At 37.6% G+C, this 19,563-nt stretch overlaps 2 protein-coding genes across 2 annotated transcripts; one reads left to right on the forward strand and one right to left on the reverse strand.

Annotated features, from left to right (window-relative positions):
* Window positions 1–397: 397 nt before the first annotated feature.
* On the forward strand, window positions 398–3,270 carry tnfsf14 (TNF superfamily member 14). Its single transcript, XM_047357107.1, has 4 exons — window positions 398–874; window positions 2,158–2,191; window positions 2,275–2,346; window positions 2,464–3,270. The coding sequence occupies exons 1-4, from the start codon at window positions 647–649 to the stop codon at window positions 2,856–2,858; spliced, it is 729 nt and encodes a 242-aa protein (XP_047213063.1). The 5' UTR covers window positions 398–646; the 3' UTR covers window positions 2,859–3,270.
* Window positions 3,271–15,495: 12,225 nt separating this feature from the next.
* Window positions 15,496–18,093, reverse strand: LOC124863138. Its single transcript, XM_047357383.1, has 5 exons — window positions 17,991–18,093; window positions 17,006–17,143; window positions 16,450–16,500; window positions 15,926–15,965; window positions 15,496–15,836 (listed from the first exon to the last, which is right to left on the reverse strand). Exons 1-5 carry the CDS (start codon window positions 18,066–18,068, stop codon window positions 15,496–15,498), a joined length of 648 nt encoding a protein of 215 aa, XP_047213339.1. The 5' UTR covers window positions 18,069–18,093.
* Window positions 18,094–19,563: the final 1,470 nt, after the last annotated feature.

Here is a 19,563-nt window from a genome sequence, read left to right on the forward strand (position 1 = left end):
CCCTAGTGATACCCTATAAACAGTGAAACAAAACCTGTCAAAGAAAAATGAAAAAATATAAAGACATTGAGATTTACCAACAGGATCATTCCTTGAAAATGATACTGGAGAAGGGAGGTTTTCTGTGTTATTTTTTAAGTAGACCTATTTCTAAGTTTAGTTTTAATTAAAATCAAATAATTTTCAGTATATACAGAAAAAGCACGTGGTTTTGATTGGTTATGCCGCAAATAGACGGTACAGAAGAGAGGAAGTGTGAATAAAAATGTTTCAACAGTGCTCTCACAGTAAAGTGGGAGGGTGTGAAACATGGTTAAAATTCACATTGATCTGCCCCTCACTTATATGGTCTTCTACCTTCAGTCTTTACAATCCATACTAAGAAAGCACCTATCAATACTTTCATTTTGACGAGCAGTGACAGTAGATCTTTGTGAGCCTTCACAGGTGCTGTGGTGATACATTTCAAGATTTGCGTTACTGTCTTTTTTTGACTACTAGTGAGGCATCTAAAATTGGACCAACCAGAAATTAGCCCACCCATTTTGCAACCTTACTGCACCTCGCTGCCTCTCAAGTGTCTTTTGGTTTCAACAGCCCCTCTGAAACGGCAGCTTTGACCACTAGAGGATCAATCCACACTGAAATGTTTTTCAATTTTCAAAGGAGCACAGAGGGTATGGCTCGTGATAGCATTCCCTCTGTATTCGTAGTGGACGCCCATTCAACACGACCAACTGTGCCCCCTCGACCGAGCAAAAAGAAGGATAAAAGCGGGGCGGTACAGACTCTGCTGTTCCTCCTGGTTAGCCTGGCATTGGGTGGCATGATCATCGAAGCTTGCTTCATCTATCGTCTTTACCGATTAGAATATGTAAGTATCACATAATTATAATGTGTAATATCGTCCTTTGTTTTTTTTTTTTCGTCTGTGTGTGTTTTCCACTGTACAGTTTCTGTTCTATTACATTTACCTTTTCACCCCACTGGTTAAATCTCACTTTCATGAGAAGAATTTAATCATCTTTACTACCAATTCTCGCTTTCAGTATTGTTTTTATGTTTCAGCTGTTTCAATTTTCCATGAATCTTGCGTAAAACTTGATTCCACACTAAAACTTGTAAAGTTATGCTCATTATGCAAACTGGAAATAAACTCAATATACAGATTCTATATAGGAAAGCCCCCAATGCAGTACATTGAAAAAGCTACACTCAGAATGCTTCATATTTTGTTGGGAAATATAGCGTAAATGTTAAATTTAAAGCATAAGTAAGAAAAGTGGTGATAATTAACAGTTAGTTCACATAAAGTGTTTCTTATAAACCTGTTTCTAAGAGTCATGTGCTGTTCAGGGAAAATTGGCTGCTTTTCCAACTAACTTCATTTCCAATGTGGAAACTTCAATACCCCAGAAGTAAATCTGTTGCTTTCCACGATGTGATGTGGCTTTCTAAACGTCTCACTTTGTACCATTCATTTGTGGGACTTATGAAGCTGAGGCATAAGTTCTCTTGTGACAGAAACCAAGCTCACATTTACTCAGATCATGTGCATGAAAGTCTTTTTTTCTCCAATAAGTGCTGAGCTTGCATTTATTTCACTGTAAAGAGGAACAGAGTGGACCACAGATGGACAACCTGCCTGTTTGTACAGAATTCTGCTGACGTATTTAGGGTTTGGACACACAACACTCTGTGACTGTGGACAGTTAAGGTTCTGTGTTACTGTGACCTAAAAAGTCCTGCTGCTTTCTGAGGACAGCAGTCACAGGTTTTGGATTTAGTGAAAGGGTTGAACTGCTTTCTGATGCAATACATACATGCTGCACAAACAAGGGATGGTGCAGAGAAGGAAATGGTCTATTTCCTGTCTCAATTTTCATATACCTTGGGCTCATTGTATCATAGACCTACCTGACCCTGCTTACACAAATTGCTTAACACAAAACTGATGCTAGCATATGCTAAAATTCAGGGTAGGATTCATTGGACTACTCGAAAATTAACACCTTCGTTACCTTTCACATCTTTTGTTCCCGCATAGCCTCATTTGCACCAGCAGACATGCAATTGTGCTTGAACATTTACTAAGTAAGCATGCATGCAACCAAAGCTTAACCACTTGAATGTTCTGTTTTTCTTTTGCCCTTGCAGAGCCCCTCAGGTTTCTTTTCAAAGCACACCGACGGTATGTCTCAGCATTTTTTATTTCAAATAATAAAACGTCTTGACGTTTATTTTTCTAACCAGAAAACAATGTGGTTATCACAGATAATTTTATCTCACCCACTGAGTTCCCCTTTGATGGGATTCCTCCATCCAAACCAGTTGCACATCTGACAGGTGAAACCAGCCTTTCTGTTACTTCTCCTAATAAAATGTTCATTTTCTTCAAATCAAGGCAGAAACTAACGCGACGCTACACAGCACTCATGTCATTGCTTATGTTTTGTTCATTAGATGGCCAAGATGTACATCACGACAAACATATCATGTCATGGAGCGAGAATGCACATCCTCTCCTCTATGGAATGGAATACAAAGACAAAAAACTCATCATACTGAAAGAGGGATACTACTACATCTATTCAAAGGTTTTCTTCTCAGAAAATGATAGTTTTTCTCATTCTGTACAGATGCAAACTGAAAAGTATGCCGGGGGAAGCATCCCCCTCCTGCAGTCCAGGAAGTATACTTTAAAGAAAGAAAATGGACCCAAAAGTTATTCCAACAGTTACCTTGGTGGAGTGTTTCACCTGTCCAAAAATGATGCTATCTATGTAAATATTAGCAGCACAAAACAGATTATCAGACACAAATCCTATGAAAATATATTTGGTGCATATATGATATAGAAAGTGCATTGACAGGAGATTAAAAGACTAAAGATGCAGAATAAGAGTTCATAACTCTTCTCATGGATATTTTGGTGACCTTGAAAAGCCTCTTATGAAGGCAGATGTTGACTGTTATTTGTACTATTGGAATTTGCTGGTGGGTTTTGTGAGAGTATAAAAAGTTTTGGACTTTAAAAAAAAAATGACTTTCTTTATCTACATAAAATCATAACTTCAAATGCTGATTATAGATTTTACTGTTCTGTTGCAAATTATTATTTGCTAAAAAATATTATCATGCACTTTTTTTTATTTTTTTGCTTTCACAAATTCTGAACATTATTTATTTATTCCTTTCAGATGTAACTGGGTTGATAGTGCTCTGTTTAAATAAACGTATGGTGTAAAATAAACATAAACATTGAAGAAATAAAAGTTTGGTTTACTGAAGTCACGAACTTGTCAGTCAGATGAATTAATTTCCTGTTATATCAGACGAGGGTGAGGTGAAGGCAGAGTGGTCTAAGAGAAAATGTGTCAACAACTCTCTCCAACCACACGGGAGACTGTACATTTAAGGTATTTTTTCTATTACCACGTTAACATGTCAATCTGAAATGTTATCAGCAGCCAAGTGTTTTCTGGTTGTAATGTGGATTTTTACAATGCAGAAGGAAAATTTGAAAGTCAAATTAGTTTGGAATCTAGGTTTTAGAGGATCACTGCATCCAGTTACTGTCCTTTACTCAGAAATTAGATGTGTTTTAAATTACTTTAAACTTCTGAATAAGCATGATGACAAATATGCTTCCCCAGTTTGCACAAACAAAAAAAAAAGCCCCACCACTCTTGTGCTTCTTTTTCTCTTTTCATATCTCTCACAGTCACTCTTACTCTTTCCTTTCCCTTCATTTGTGACTGTTCGCAGAAGCCTTATGAAAACACCCACTGAGTTGTGTATTTGTAAACTAGGGAGGAAGTGGTGGTGGGGGCCGCTGGGGGGGGGGGGGGGTGTCGTTAGCAGAATGCCTGACTCACTTTCCAACCCCAGACCTGGAGCGCGGTGCTTGATAAAGATGTACTGTCGCAGGAACTGCAAAAGTATGTGAGAGAGAGTGAAGGTGGGTGTGAACTTCATTAATTTCCCCTCAGACGCTCTGTGTGGATTTTTGTTGAAATCAGAACAGCCCTCCTCATCACTTCCCTTTCAGACCCTGACAGGAGAAAATGTGCCAAACACAGCTCGATCAGTTAGTATCTCATGTGTGCCCTTTACTCAGATGTTTTTACACCTTGAATGTTCATGAATGAGTCATCATGTTCCAGTGCTGACTGTCCTGTAGGGTTTACAAGTCTATTTTCTAATGTCTTGTCTCAAAGGAGGGGGTGATGTACTGTGTGGTTTGTATTCATGGCATATCATCATTAATCTCTAAACTATTGCAGAGAATTTGTGTGGGGTGAGATTTCTCTCTCTGCTGTTATAATCTGAATACATGAAACCAACTTTTTCCATTACTGAAGGCCATTTTAAAATTCAGACACAAATATATAACTGATGATATGCAGGTTTTTACACACCACCTTGAAGTAAGGTCAAACATGAAGAACTGTAAGTTTTTTAACTGGGAGCATGAGTTAGTGTTGGTCATGGTGCACCTCACATGGTCCACAGCTAAATGCTGTCCCCTTGTGTTGGGCTCTTGAAGGGGAAACAGAGCAGGCTTTTGGTTTTAACTGAATGCTTCTGCTTCGGTGCTGAGTTTAGTCATATTTAACAAAAAATGCCTACTACAGGAAAAGCTGGGATTTTTTTCTTTGTAATAGGGGATTTATAGAGCTGTTATGAGGAACCAATATCTTACTTTCAGTTGGTAGTTACGTTAATTACCTTCAGCTCGGATAAATGGAAATAGGTCAGATTGGGGCCAGTGTCAGAGTTGATTTCTCGAACATTTATAGTGGCTCATGCAAACACTGTTTTATAAACTTTTATGCTGGTTTTCTGTTTACATTAGACAGTGATTTACATGAAAGTGCCTTGAAGACACACTCCATAAATGCTCCTTGTGAGATCTGTGTTCCTAAAACAGAACATGCTACAATAAGTGCAACTGGGCAGAAATGAAAAATCCAGTAATGCATACATCAGTGAAATAGTGTTTGATTGAACTATGATTTTTGAGGTAAATAACTTTTTTTCTGGTTTGCATGGTTTACATTCATTTGTTTCATTAAATGCATTTTTTTAAGATGGCACTAATTTTCTTTCTGCTTGGCCCTGCTCTTACTAGCCTTTATAGCTTTGATCTGTTTTTTTTTTTTTAAGTGTACTAATGCCATGAAAAAGTATTTCCCCCCTCACACATTTATTAAGTTTACATTTTTGTTACATTTAAATGTTTCAGGTTATCAAACATTATCAAATTATGATAACCTGAGTGACTACAAAGGCCATTTTTAATCATGACTATTTTTTAATTAAGAGAAAAAAGCTATCCAAAATAATATAGCCAGAAATTATGTGATTAACCATATTTTGTTTTAATTAAATGGTATTGGCAAAACCAGATCTAATTACTGAGATTCTAACAAACAACATAAAGAAGGCTAAAAGAATGCAAAACACAGCAAATTATGCTGCAATCTAAAGAAAATCAAGAACAGATGAAAAACAAAATCAATGGCTTCTATCAGCCTAGAAACGTTTGTGAAGCTATTTCTGAGGTTTTGGGATTCCAGTAAACAGCTGTGAGAGACATTGCCTAAATGGTCCCAAGAGTGTCCGCCAAACAAAAATTACACAAAAAGTACAACTCATTCAGAAGGTCACAAAAGAACCCAGAGCAACATTTAAAGCATTGCAGATCTCACATGCCTCAGTTAAGGTCAGTTTTCATAAATTGTGTCTGCTGCTAGAACTCTGTGTGGCATTGACCTGTTCTCTAATCTGAGCTGCTGTTAACCTGCGATTTCTGAGGCTGGTGACTCGGATGAACTTATCGTCCGCAGCAGAGGTGACGCTTGGTCTTCCTTTCCTGTGGCGGTCCTCATGTGAGCCAGTTTCTTTGTAGCGCTTGATGGTTTTTGCGACTGCACTTGGGGACACTTTCAAAGTTTTCCCAATGTTCGAACTGACTGACCTTCATTTCTAAAAGTTGTTGGATGGGTGTGAGGACTTGTTATCACTCATGTAAAAACCTTGGGTTGCAAGGCACCTGCACTATGCCTTCCTCCCTGTGTGTGTGAGATCATTGTTATCTCTGTGTGAACCAGCCTCCTTTCCGTCTCACACACATACACCCTGTCTGAACTGTCTGTTGAACTGTGTATATAAATAAAGAGATAGGGTGTCAAAACTTTGTAGTTTCACTGCAAAGTGGGCTACCCTTGTCACAAGTAACTATGACTGTATCGTTCTTACCTCTGAGTTGACTAAATAATACCTAACATTTATTGGTCCTTCGAAGCCGGATTAATTCAATAACCTTATTTCTCTTTGCTTTAACAGTGACTCTGGGATCCGTGGGGGAAGCCTGACGTCGAGCGAAGCACCGCTGCACAGCCTCCTTTAGCCGGAGTGGCTGAAAGTCCCGGTGTGTGTGAATTCACACCTGGCCAGTGGGTTATCGCCTTCCTCGGCGCGGGGTGACTCTCACAGGGTCCAGAGAGTCACCAAGAAGTCAACTCCGAGGTGAGACAGTTTTAAAATACAGTTCATAGGAAAAGTACTTAACAGTCGTTGGTAGTGCGTCGCCGGTAAGGACGCTGCATTCGAATGGTTTTATTCCACCGTGAAAGGGATAGTGACAAATTTGGTACAATTCCGCCGTGAAGGGGATTAAAGAAAACGACTGAGGATTATTCCCCTGAGAGGGAATAGAGTAAAGCGCTATATAAATAAAAGAAGAAAAGTACTTAAAAGTCGTTGGTAGTGCGTCGCCGGTAAGGACGCTGCATTGGGATGGTTTTATTCCACCGTGAAAGGAATAGTGACAAATTAAGGTAGGGCCCCGCCAAGAAGGGGGCCAAATAAAACGACTAAGGGTTATTCCCCTGCGAGGGAATAGCATAAGCGCTATAAAAGTAAACAGAACGGAGTAAATTGAGCTCATAAAATAACACCAAGTTAACTTAGAAAAAATTACAAGGTACCTGAAACTAACTGTGTGACTGTGTTGTGTGTGTTTGGAGGACTAAGCATTTTAATAGAATCATAGCAGGATTCTGCTAGTCCTGTGTTTTATTTTGCCCAGATTAAAACTACGTACTGGTGACTTTGGAGATTCAGGTCGGATTTCATTCCAGAAAATTAACACCGCTGCGAATTAGTCGCAGTAGAAGGCCGTGTTAATGTCCTCTCCTTAAAGTCTCATGCCAGTGACCTTTTATCTGGGACATTTATACTATAATTAAACTAACATAAAACATAATGGGGAAGAAACAAAGTAAACTAATTGACTTAGAAGGGGAGGTAAAGTTTATGGAGAACTATGTAAAAGGAGCAGGTATGATCTGTCATAGATGGAATAAAAAATAAAAAACATGGGTTTTTGGGCAAATTAGATACAAAGGATGTCTTAAAATTACAAGGGGATCTAAAATTAGCAATAATGAAAACTAAAAAGAGAAAAATAACAAAGAACAATGGGGAAAGAACAGAGAAAAAGCTCTGATTTAACAGAAATATGTACACGATGGCATAAAAATACGGATTTTCAGGTAACTTAATTATCACTGAAATCCTAAAACTACACGGGGATCTTAAACTGGAGATTATGCATTCAAAAGATTCAAGAGACAATAAAAAACCTTGCCAGGTTATAATTTCAAAGGGGACTTTTCAGTCCCTGAGTGCACACAGTTGATAAACAGATTAAAACAAAAAGATGAATTAAAAAAACAACAATAAGAGCAGCTTTTAACTGACATAGCCATAATACTGATGCTTTAAGAAAAGCACAGAAAAAAAACTTTCAGCTTAACTGAAAACAAATAAAGGGGGGGGCGGACCGCCACCCATCCCAGGTTAGATTATAAAGACTAAGAGATGGTTTTAGAGGACGTGGTAAAAGAAGTTAAAAGAGGAGGTGACAATGTGGACAACATGGAAACTGTCCAACTGGACAACCCAGTGAACAATGACTAGAGAAGAGAGAACAGAATGTTGTTAAAGAAGTAATCTGAGAGTAAAAGATTTTGTAGGCAAGCATTAGTGAGAAACAGGTGCTTTAAAAATCATTCTATGGTGTTATACTACTAACAATATCATGATAAAATGCAAAAGATTCATTTTACAGGGAAATAATTCCATATTTGGCTCAGATTGTGTGCATTCTTGATTTTTCCTCTTTGAGAGAAGTTAAATTTCAGCTCTGTGAAACGACCTTGACAAAGAGATGCAGCTGCCTGAAAACAAAGATAAAACTAAGCCTGTCTCTGCTGAAAGGTCTGAAAAAAAAAAAAAATTGTAACTCTACCCTGCATGTGTCAAACTCAAGGTCCGCGGGCCAAAACCGGACCCCAAAAGTTTAGTGATTCTCTTGAAGTAGAGCCTTTTAATATGGTGATTGTGTGCTTGAATGTTATTTTGTCAATCAATAAGCAGTTTTGTCTACATTCTGCCACAATCTGCCTTTTGAAAATGTTTTGAATCTTGCTCTTTATGTATAAAAAAAAAAAGAAAGAAAAGAAAAATTGGCTAAAGTCTGCAGACACAAAATGAACCTGGATTGACGCTTTAACTAAGTTTATTTAATCTGAGATCCTCTCCAAATGCAACAGTATATGTCAGTCTACATGAGATACTAACAACTTCACCTACTGGTATAATATAAAGATCTGATTGAATATGTGAAACAAACAATGATGAAAGTTTTTCAACAGGTGATGCTCATCCAGGAGGAAGACAGTGTTCCTAGGAAATGCAGCTCATTCATTAACAATCATTTTTTCTCCTATAGGTGGAAGTTTTGCTGACTAATCATAGGCTGGATCTATGAAACATTATGTGCACAGAACAAATGACCAAGGTTCAGACTGACTTATGAACCTCACTGACCTGACAATGATAACATGACACCCAACAGATAACACCTTTAAGGTGGACCCACTAAGACCACCTTATTGATTCTTGGTGAATAAAAAAAAAAAGAATTGAAGCGTTCAAAACAGACCTTGTGGAAACAAAAGGGGTTATGAGGAAACAATGTGCATTTTAAGAATAATAGAAGTCAAATTATGTTCAAATCTTTGCAAATAAAAATTACTCTGACAGAGAAATAAGTAAGTAGTGTGTGAATGTGTGTGAATGGGAATGACTGATTTCATTGTAATGCATCTTTGAGGGACATTAAAAGCGCTAATAAAGGTCTGATGTTCTGATGATCTTTGCCAAATTTATATCTTAATAAGGTTTCCAGAATCTTTTTCAAAAAATCATTTAAAGATGGCAAAGGTTCTACCTCTACTGAAAATACTGATAACCATAAGAAAGCTCATAGACCCGTCTTCAATTTTTCACAATTCTTGTACAAACAGGTTATTTAAACTTTCATGTGGCCAAATGTCTGTGTTTGACTTTCTGTTTTTGTGAAATAAATGTCTGTTTCATGTTATGTAAAAAATTAGAGTCCTCAACAGTACCATAATAATATTAGGTCAGTTCTCTATGGTAAAACAAAAAGATTTTAACAGATGTTTCGACTTTTTCCAGTCAGGTTCAAAATGATTGAATTAGACTCAAACTTAACATAAGATGAAATGAACCTTAACAGAATTACTGAACTGGACTGAAATAGAGAAAACTTTAGTTAATTGAAACAAACTTTAGTTACTTGAATTAAATACAAAGCTGACTGAAACTGTATGTTGTATCTATAAAACTGGGTAAGATAAACTAAGATTATAAGATATAATATGCCCTTCATTTTTTGTGTTCATCAGTGAGTGAGTTTTTATTTTTTATTTTTAATAAGAACTAAACCAAGCATTATTTATAATAATAGCAACTACCAAAAATAGTGATCTCATTTTTAAATGTAATAAGGACTTACTTTATAAAATATGATAAAAAAGAATAATAAGAATTTGGAAAAACAGAGGCTTTAAACCTCTGCAGGAACAGCACTGACACCGTCAAAAGTGGATCCTAATACAGGAATCTGGAAGCTCATTCTGGCGTGGATAGTCAAAGTCCATCCAAGGACACATTTAGATGAGGCAGAGGGACAAATACAGGGCTTAGCTGAGAGCAACATGCATCCTGCCCTAGCTGCTGTCCCACCTGAACTGTGGTCCCAATCATCAACTGATGTAGGGCTTATAAAGGGGTTCCCACCATACAAGGTTAAACTAATATCTGAAAAAAGGCCATTAGTCCGTCAATACCCCTTAAAGCCAGAAGCTGAAGAAGGTACTAAGCCAGTAATACAAGATATGTTGAAGTCAGGAATATTAAGAGAAGCACCTGACGCTACATGCAAGACATATCACACTGACATCGCTATTATTATCACAGCCAAACATAACTCTAAAAAGATGTGCCCTTTAAATCCAAGTATTCTAATACCTACTGCAGAAGATGGAAAACCACATTCTTATAAAGCAAAAGTTGAAGAAGACACCAAACCCAGACAAGACATTTCTCAAATCCTTATACCAGATTCATGTGTTGTGTTTGTAGATGGCTCAGCATCTAAAGATGAATATGGAAAGAATAGAGTTGGTTATGCAGTAACAACCATCGATAGGATAATAGAAGCTAAATCTCTACCCAATACATGCTCAGCCCAAACAGCAGAATTATATGCTGTCGTAAGAGCATGTGAATTACATGAGGGACAAATACTTACTATATACACAGACAGCCAATACGTTTTGGGATCAGTACATCACCATGCTAAGATTTGGCAAAATAGAGGTTTTAAAACATCATCAGGGACAGAACTAACTCATTTCAACCTATTAAAGAGAAAATGTCAGATCTGCTATTTATAGACACAGACGTGCTGAAAGATGCCCAACAGTCAGCACCCAAGACAGAAATAAAGGCCTGGCTAAAGAGAGGAGCACAGAAAAAAGATGACATCTATCAGATAGAAGATAAACCAATCCTCCCAAAAAATATTTATACAACACAGCGGCTACAGTGACACATTGGGAAGATCCACGTGTCAAGGGGGGAATATGTCACATCTGGTAAAGCATTAATGCTACACTATAAATATTTCTGACTATGCAAATCATTTTTGCAGATCATGCATAAGTTGTTGCAAACACGGGGGAAGAAATATTGCCTAGTTGTAATAGATGAACCTAGTGACACATTTCTTCCCCACATATGGTATCCCACAGATTATAAGGTCAGATAATGGAACTCATTTTGTAAATAAATTAATAGAACTAAGTTCTAATGCATTAGGGTTTCAGTTAAAGATTAAGGAAAACAATGGAAGAAACAGGGAGGCCATGGCCCGAATGCCTATCCCTGGTTAATTATGGATGAGAATAACTCCAAATCAAACTGGTCTTACTCCATTTGCCACCTACTGTACATCATTGTATAACTCCACCCACTATATTCTGAGTCTGAGATCACGTGACACCAAGTTGCTGATGTGAATTTGTATTCTCAAAGAAATAGTACATGGCAGACCGTTTTCTCTGCCCTCTGACATGAATGAAATAGAGAAAGCACAACAGGAAACTTCATTAGCTGAGTGGATGAATAAAATGTTGCAGACAAAAGAAGAACAAATGTCCAGTGGTCTGCCGATAATCTCTGCTCCTATCCCACAGAATGAGGCCTGGAGACCTGGTCCTGATTAAGACACTCCACCGGAAGGATTGGAGCACTCCTTGGTGGAAAGGGCCGTTTCAAATACTCCTGACAACGCCCACAGTTCTGAAAATAGCAGAGAGGCCTTCCTGGATCCATAAAAGCCACTGTAAGCCAGTTTTGCCGTTACAGGAGCCAGATCAACCGACGGGGTAGCAGAGGAAGTCCGGGTTCAAAGATGGCCCAGCGTCTCAAACCGGTGAAGAAAACAGCTGATCTGCGCCCAATTATAAAATGGCTCTCTGTAACATGTGGACAGGACTGATAAGCCTGAGCTTAATTCTGGTAGCAGGACTCTTTCTCTATCTAAAGCAGGATCCACAGGAGGTGATACCGAACCAGAAGAGATGGACATCAGACGGGACCCATCTCAGAACACTGACGGAAGAACATGACGCACATCCATTCCTACAGAATTTCTGGTATTGTTCATGGTGGCATATGCAACACTGAACTAGGTAGAAATGCACGGAAATGAAGGGGACGATTATGATGACATGTTGTAAATAAATCACATCAAAAGCCTGAGTGAACTCATACATTGTATTTCATAAAATAACCTTACAGCAGAAAATCGAAAGAAGTTGTTGCTTAAGTGAAATGAGAAAAAGTACAATGATGACATAAACAGGGCAGATTTTTTAATTCTTTTATTTTTATGATTTCAAGTATTATTCTTTTATTTTTATGATTTCAAGTATTATTCTTTTATTTTTATGATTTCAAGTATCATTCTTTTATTTTTATGATTTCAAGTATCATTCTTTTATTTTTATGATTTCAAGTATCATTATTTTATTTTTATGATTTCAAGTATCATTATTTTATTTTTATGATTTCAAGTATTAATCAACATTTAACTTTTAATGGTCGCCGAGGGCGGCGGGGCCGTATGAGTATTTCCCACAAAATATAATCTGTTTACCGTCCGTGGGTTTTCGCTCATACAAAGTATTTTTCTTACTCGTTTTTATATTAAATGTTTTTACTTGTGATAAAAGGAGGGACTGTTGGATGGGTGTGAGGACTTGTTATCACTCATGTAAAAACCTTGGGTTGCAAGGCACCTGCACTATGCCTTCCTCCCTGTGTGTGTGAGATCATTGTTATCTCTGTGTGAACCAGCCTCCTTTCCGTCTCACACACATACACCCTGTCTGAACTGTCTGTTGAACTGTGTATATAAATAAAGAGATAGGGTGTCAAAACTTTGTAGTTTCACTGCAAAGTGGGCTACCCTTGTCACAAGTAACTATGACTGTATCGTTCTTACCTCTGAGTTGACTAAATAATACCTAACAAAGTAATGATGGCCACTTGTTTTTCTTTACTTAGCTGCTTTTTTCTTGCCATAATACAAATTCTAACAGTCTATTCAGTAGGACTATCAGCTGTGTACTGTATCCACCTCCTGCACAACACAACTGATGGTCCCAACCCCATTTATAAGGCTTGAAATCCCACTTATTAAACCTGACAGGGCACACCTGGAAGTGAAAATCATTTCAGGTGACTACCTCTTGAAGCTCATCAACAGAATGCCAAGAGTGTGTGGAGCAGTAATCAAAGCAAAAGGTGGCTACTTTGAAGAACCTAGAATATAAGACATATTTTCAGTTGTTTCACACTTTTTTGTTCAGTATATAATTCCACATGTGTTAATTCATAGGTTTGATGCCTTCAATGTGAAGCTACAATATTCATAGTCATGAAAATAAAGAAAACTCTTTGAATGAGAAGGTGTGTCCAAACCTTTGGTCTGTACTGTACTTTGGAAAATCTGTAATCACCCAGGAAGTTTGTTAACACAGTGATATATAATGGTTGCAAATAACCTTTCCAAGTGGTGCCTGGGTGGAATTAATGTAAAGGAAGCAGAAGAATATTCAAGCTCTCCGCGATCGAATGCACAGTTGCCGCCTCGGCATTGTGGAAAGTAAGTAGGCACAAGCCAAGTTGTCCAAATAACTCTAATAAATGAGACATTAAGTGGGTGTAACTGGGTATTTCTGCTATCTGTATTTTGTTTTAGCATCTTGGACATAATTTTGGCTAAATTGAAACCTTCAGTGGCAACAGCAAAGTGCAGCCCGAGATGTAGTACTCTGTAACTGAGGTTTGGAAAAGACAAGGGTTCATCAACTTGGAAAATGTCTTTCCTGGCTGTGATGACTAATGTCATGTTCCAGTGACATTTTCTGTAGCAGATGGTAATCATTTTAGGTCAATAGATGAAATGATGTATGCCTTTGTAAGCAGCAGATCTGTGTTGTGTATTGTCTGGAGGGCACATTCTTCGAGAGCATATAACAGGGAGGGTCCCAGGATAACTTATTTTTACTGATGCTGCAGTTTAATAAACTTATAACCTCTCAGTTTCACTTTAAACTTAGGGTCTCAAAAATGACTCAGTCAGAGTATTTGTTGTGGTTTCATTTAACTCCACAATGGGGCAAATACATATCATATTAGTGTATCACCTTTTTCAAAGCTATATTGAACAGGTCAACTTTAACTTTTCAGATTTGTAAAGCTCAAACAACAAATGATGCCACTTTTAAATGAAAAACAACTGAAAATCAAGCACAATAAAACAAAACTTTTATTAAGTACATATTAAGACTAGGAAACGCCAGCATCAATGACGAGACTTTTCTGTATCAGAATGTGTAAAATGGGTATTGACTTGGGATATTGAAAGTTACTGTTTGAGCAACTTTACTTTAAAAATAACATGATACAAACATAAAACCTGTTGCGTAGATGGTTGAAATATAAAAATAAAACATTATTGACTGGGAAACTAAATGAGTATGCCACAAAAACGTCTCAAAGCAAATAAAGAAAAACGCATTTTTCAGTTTCACAAAAAGGTCAGCTAGACATAATGAAAATATTTTAAGTACATTCCAGTGAATTACCGAAAAAAAACATATAATGTGTGCTGCACAGAAACACATTGTAACACATAAGGTCATACATTCGTTGAGTGTCAGCTGACCTGTCGGTGGAATTTCACTATATACAACGTCCATGGTGTGAATAAGTGAGGTCCAAATAATAAATAGCTTCAACATAAATATATAAATTTATATAGCATGACAAACAAAGTAAATAAATCAGGATTTAGAAAGGATTGGTGCAAATAAAATACAATTTCAAGAAAAAAAAAAAAAACAAGTTTATTTGCCAATATTTGTGGCACTTCCATAGAAAACATTCTTGAAGATTACCAATCACATTATAATGCAAAATAATTATAACCAAGAAATAAAATCTAAACAAGTTAGTAAGGCTGTGTCCCAGAGCTATAAACAGAGCTGAGTAAAAACCTCATTTTCGGCTCCCTCAGTGTTAGAGCATACTTTCTGGTAATTCTATTGGATTTGCAAGCATAAATAATAGTTACAAAACAGCCATAAAGCATTAAAAAACAGAGAAACCAATTTGTAGTGATGCCATCAACCTCTGAGACTCATAAAAGTACAAAAGCTTTTACTTAAATGTTTTGATTGAGGATAAATTGTCAAGCTAGAATTTGAGAAAAGATTTTACCACATTCTCCAAAAAAAAATCTTCAAAGTTGATGTGAGCTGTTATATTCACTTTCTAAGAAACCTCTGCACTCAATTTGCAACAGTTTAGTGATTTGCTAATCTGATCCAAAAGTAAAGGTGGAAAACCGTTAGTCCCAAGCAATCACTAGACACTAAACTTTCTTTTAAGCAGGATTTCTGAAGGGTCCAGATGCGCTATAATGTACGTACAGCAGTTTCATTGGATCTTACTTATAGAGCCAAATAATGTCCATATGGGTCATCGATGAACTGGTGTTGACACAGGCAGGTGGGTCAATAGTGATCTGCACCTTACTCCCTGCTGACAACTTATGGCCTTGCTGAGCAGGACTGTGCTGCTTGATTTTGTGTCAGTCCAGCCCATCAGCCAGACTGTGCCGTCCAACTTGAGGGCCACGGAGTGCGACTTGTCCAAGACTGACGTTTCACCACATGCAGACAGTGTTACCCGAAGATTCAAGATATAGTTTCCATCTTTTTTTATATGGAGAGTGTTTCCTGCGTGGTTTGCGTTTCGAATCATATTTGAGGTTGATTGTCTCGCAGCCCATTCAATAGTACTATTGGATAACCATAACTCTGTGAAAAAAGGAAAAGCTCCTGTTAGCTGGAAATTTGACATTTCTTAGCAAAGTGTACAAATGGTGACAATAATGTAAAAGCTTTACCTTGAGGTTTAGCTTGGAGGTTGAGTATTTCAGTGGTACACTGTTAAAAACAATACAAGAAGAATTAGTCTCAAAAGCATTTTTTTTTATGTCACAAACCAAGCAGCTATATAAAACATATGATTTATTTGATGTGGTGATTAGGCCAACACCTACACCTTGAAAGAGAGAGAACAGAACAGTTCTTAAAGAGGAAAATGAAGAGACATCTGTTTAGTTTAGTGGCATTTCCCCGAATGTGTCAATGACGTCACCATGCTTCCTCCAAGACATGAGGAGAGTGGTTAGACACACACAAGTAACTCAGAAAGAAATGGAAGTTATTTGAGATCAATCTGCAAGCTCTCCAGGATTTAGGTTTCTTAAACACCTAGACTGCAAATGTAAGAAGCAAATACCATAATAAACAAATCCAAATTGTGGCACTTTCATCACCAAAGCATTATTTTATGAGATTAGGAGACTTAAGAACTGAACACACGTAGGTTAATGGGTGCAAGAGATTGAAAGTGTAGTTATCTTACCGACGTACAGTGTAATGGGGATGTAAGCCCTACAGTGCTACTGTTCGAAGACTGGAAAAGGAAACAGAAGCACAAAATACACCCATGATACATGGCACCAGAGGAAGTCACAAAATAGGGTCTGGAAATGAAGTTTTTCCTATGTACAGCTGCATAAACTTCTTTCTGGTTTTCTAAATGGCAAAGCCAAATCTGGCATTGACTTGCTTTCAGAATGATGGTTGTGTATGACAGTTCTCCTCCTGGACTGCTAAAGAATTATAGACAAAAAAAGCTTTGTGTCATCTCAGCAAAGTGTATAAATCTTTGTCAGACATTTTCTGTCTGAACTCTGAGAAAAAGCTTTGACAACTTGGAAGTCATGACGGGGATCTGTAAGCAGCTGCGCTCTACACGCACAGGTGTGTTTCTCACCAGCTGAGCTACTGCCTAAACCACATGAAAGAACAGAAGCGCTGTTGAGGTATTTAGGTACATCGTCATTTTAATTCATTCACTGTGAGACAACTAGTAAAATGTAAAGTTTTCAAAAAGGAGCTTTTGTAGTATGGCTCACCTGTCCCTGTGTGAAGAAAAGAGTGATGAACACAAGCAGGATTATAGAGAGGATACTGGTCCAAATCAGGAGGATATAGACCAGGGGATGCTGGCTCCTCTGTGGCATGGTCTGTCCGATGACTGCGTTCAGAGCTGCCTGAGGTCGGGTAGCACAGGAAGACAGATGTTAAGAAGTGACAACTGTACAAGTCCTGAGTTTCCTCTGGTGTGCACCCAAGCAGAGTGAGGACGTTTCCTGAGCTCTGAGCGTGATATGGTAAGGATGGTTTATGGTCGGACTGTGTTCTGCTCTATGTATCTGCAGAACAAAGAATGATCCAAGTGGTACTTTCCCTTTTGTGTTAGTAAAGGCAGACACAGCAGGCCCAGATTATGTCTGCATCTGGGGGCTGGCCCTTTTCTTCCCACTCACCGCAAGTCACTCAGAAATAAGGAACAAGACTACCAGGGAGAAAAAAAAGAGGAGAAGACTTCTGACATTAAACTAAATGAATCATAAAACTTCTGTATTTTTGATAAGAATAATTTATTTTTGTGTTCAGTTCAACATTTTAAACCGTTCCTATGATATATCTGAAATATTGTCCCCACAATTGTCCAGATTTAATGAATGAATTAGATTAATGCAGTTGGCGGCAAATTATTATTTTATTTTAAGAATATTTGTATTCAAAATGTTTTAATTAAAAAGAACTCATAAGACCAGAAACCAGCAAAGTACCAAAGACAGCATCATACAAAATGCAGGAATATTAACATTATAATAAAACACACTATGCTCATGCAAAAATTTCTAACAGGAATATTCTATTTTCTTTATCATCTCTTTACATAAAATCTCAAATTCAACAGACAGTGCATTCTATATCTTTTCTCTTATCTTACACTGGACGATAGCAGCCAAACTTTCACACTGAAATAAAGGGAGCAAGTCACAACATGTCTCACACTGTTTACTATTTGTACCTCACAAAAGTTCCCACCTGCACATAAATTCTGGTTGAGGTCAATACTTGTGGTTTCACTCTCTTTGCTTGTTCTTTGTTCGGGGAAAGTTTCATGGCAGAAAAACAGGATGGGCTCTGGTTCCGGTATGTGTCATCAAACCTTATGAAGGACCTAAAGACAACATGATGCCTGAGGTGAAATACTTTCATAATTTTTTAATTAGGAATCAATCAACTCTTTAACAGACGGCTAACACAGAATGGTTGGCAACTTTACTTTCCAGTAGCTTAAAGGCTTTAAACAATTTTTAAGTGAAACTAAGGGAAATGTAGTTTTTCTTAAATGTATAAAAAAATATGAATAAAAACATAAATAAAGTTTTCTATGACTGAAAGGAGAAAACACAGGAGGGATGGTTAGGTCAGATGCACCCGTGCATGTCTAGGTCACATCATATCAAAAGACCTGCATAGTATTTATGAAAAATGAAATGCAAATTGTTTGCTTACTTCTGCATTTTCAGATGATGTAACTCTTTCCAAACAAAAGTCAAAATCAAATGGCATTAAACTGAATGAATCATAGTTTCACTTGTAAAAACAGAGGAAGCAGCATAATGCTGATGTTTCACAATAATGTGTGAGCCAAAGTGTCAGAGTGGGTGAGGATGGACACCTGAGATATGGTAAAAATCAGGTTGGAAACAAGGAGTCATGTTACAGGTCGTGGGAAACGACATCAGCATGTTACTGTCACAGACGGTTTCCGGAAGTTCAAGTGAATAAACACAGAAAATTTGGAAAGATTGACACAAAACTATGTGGTAGCACTGATGTCATGAAATACCTTCTATGGGATAGCGTCTTACCAGTAAAGAAAGTCTCCAGATATATTAGATCAACTTTTACTACAGTGATAGATACTGGTGTGTTACTTCCTCTACATTTCTTCCAAAATTATGATGAATTGCAGCCATCTAGAGGATAACAGTCACAAACGCACAACGTTTATAATAATTTCAGAATCAGAATCAGATTCAGCTTTATTGCCAAGTTTGTACATACAAACAAGGAATTTGACTCCGGTACACTTTACTCTTTGGTTTTGTTTTTGTATTACAGAATATACAAATTTACAATGTACAATATACACATATATAAATAAAAAGGTGCATTTGCAACATCTGTATGCTGTTGTTTTGTACTCTATTGAATGTTCAACAGAGAAACAGCCTGGTGGAAGAAACTGTCTCTGTGGCGGCTGGTTTTAGTGAACAGTGCTCTGTAGCGGCAGCCTGAAGGTAAAACTCTAAACAGTTTATGTGCAGGGTGTGTGGGGTCTGTAGAGATTTTAGCAGCTCTTTTCCTGACCCTAGACCTGTATAAGTCCTGGATGGAAGGAAGGAGGGATGGAGTTCCTGATTATTCTCTCTGCATTCCTGATTATTCGTTGCAGTCTGGACCTGTCCTGTTTTGTGGATGAGCCAAACCACACTGAGATGGATGAAGACAGGACAGATTGAATGATGGCAGTGTAGAAGATGACCAGCAGCTCCTGTGGAAGGTTGTACTTCTTGAGTTGCCTCAGGAAGTACAGTCTCTGTACTCT

This window comes from Girardinichthys multiradiatus, chromosome X, assembly GCF_021462225.1.
Source record: "Girardinichthys multiradiatus isolate DD_20200921_A chromosome X, DD_fGirMul_XY1, whole genome shotgun sequence".
Classification (NCBI taxonomy): domain Eukaryota; kingdom Metazoa; phylum Chordata; class Actinopteri; order Cyprinodontiformes; family Goodeidae; genus Girardinichthys; species Girardinichthys multiradiatus.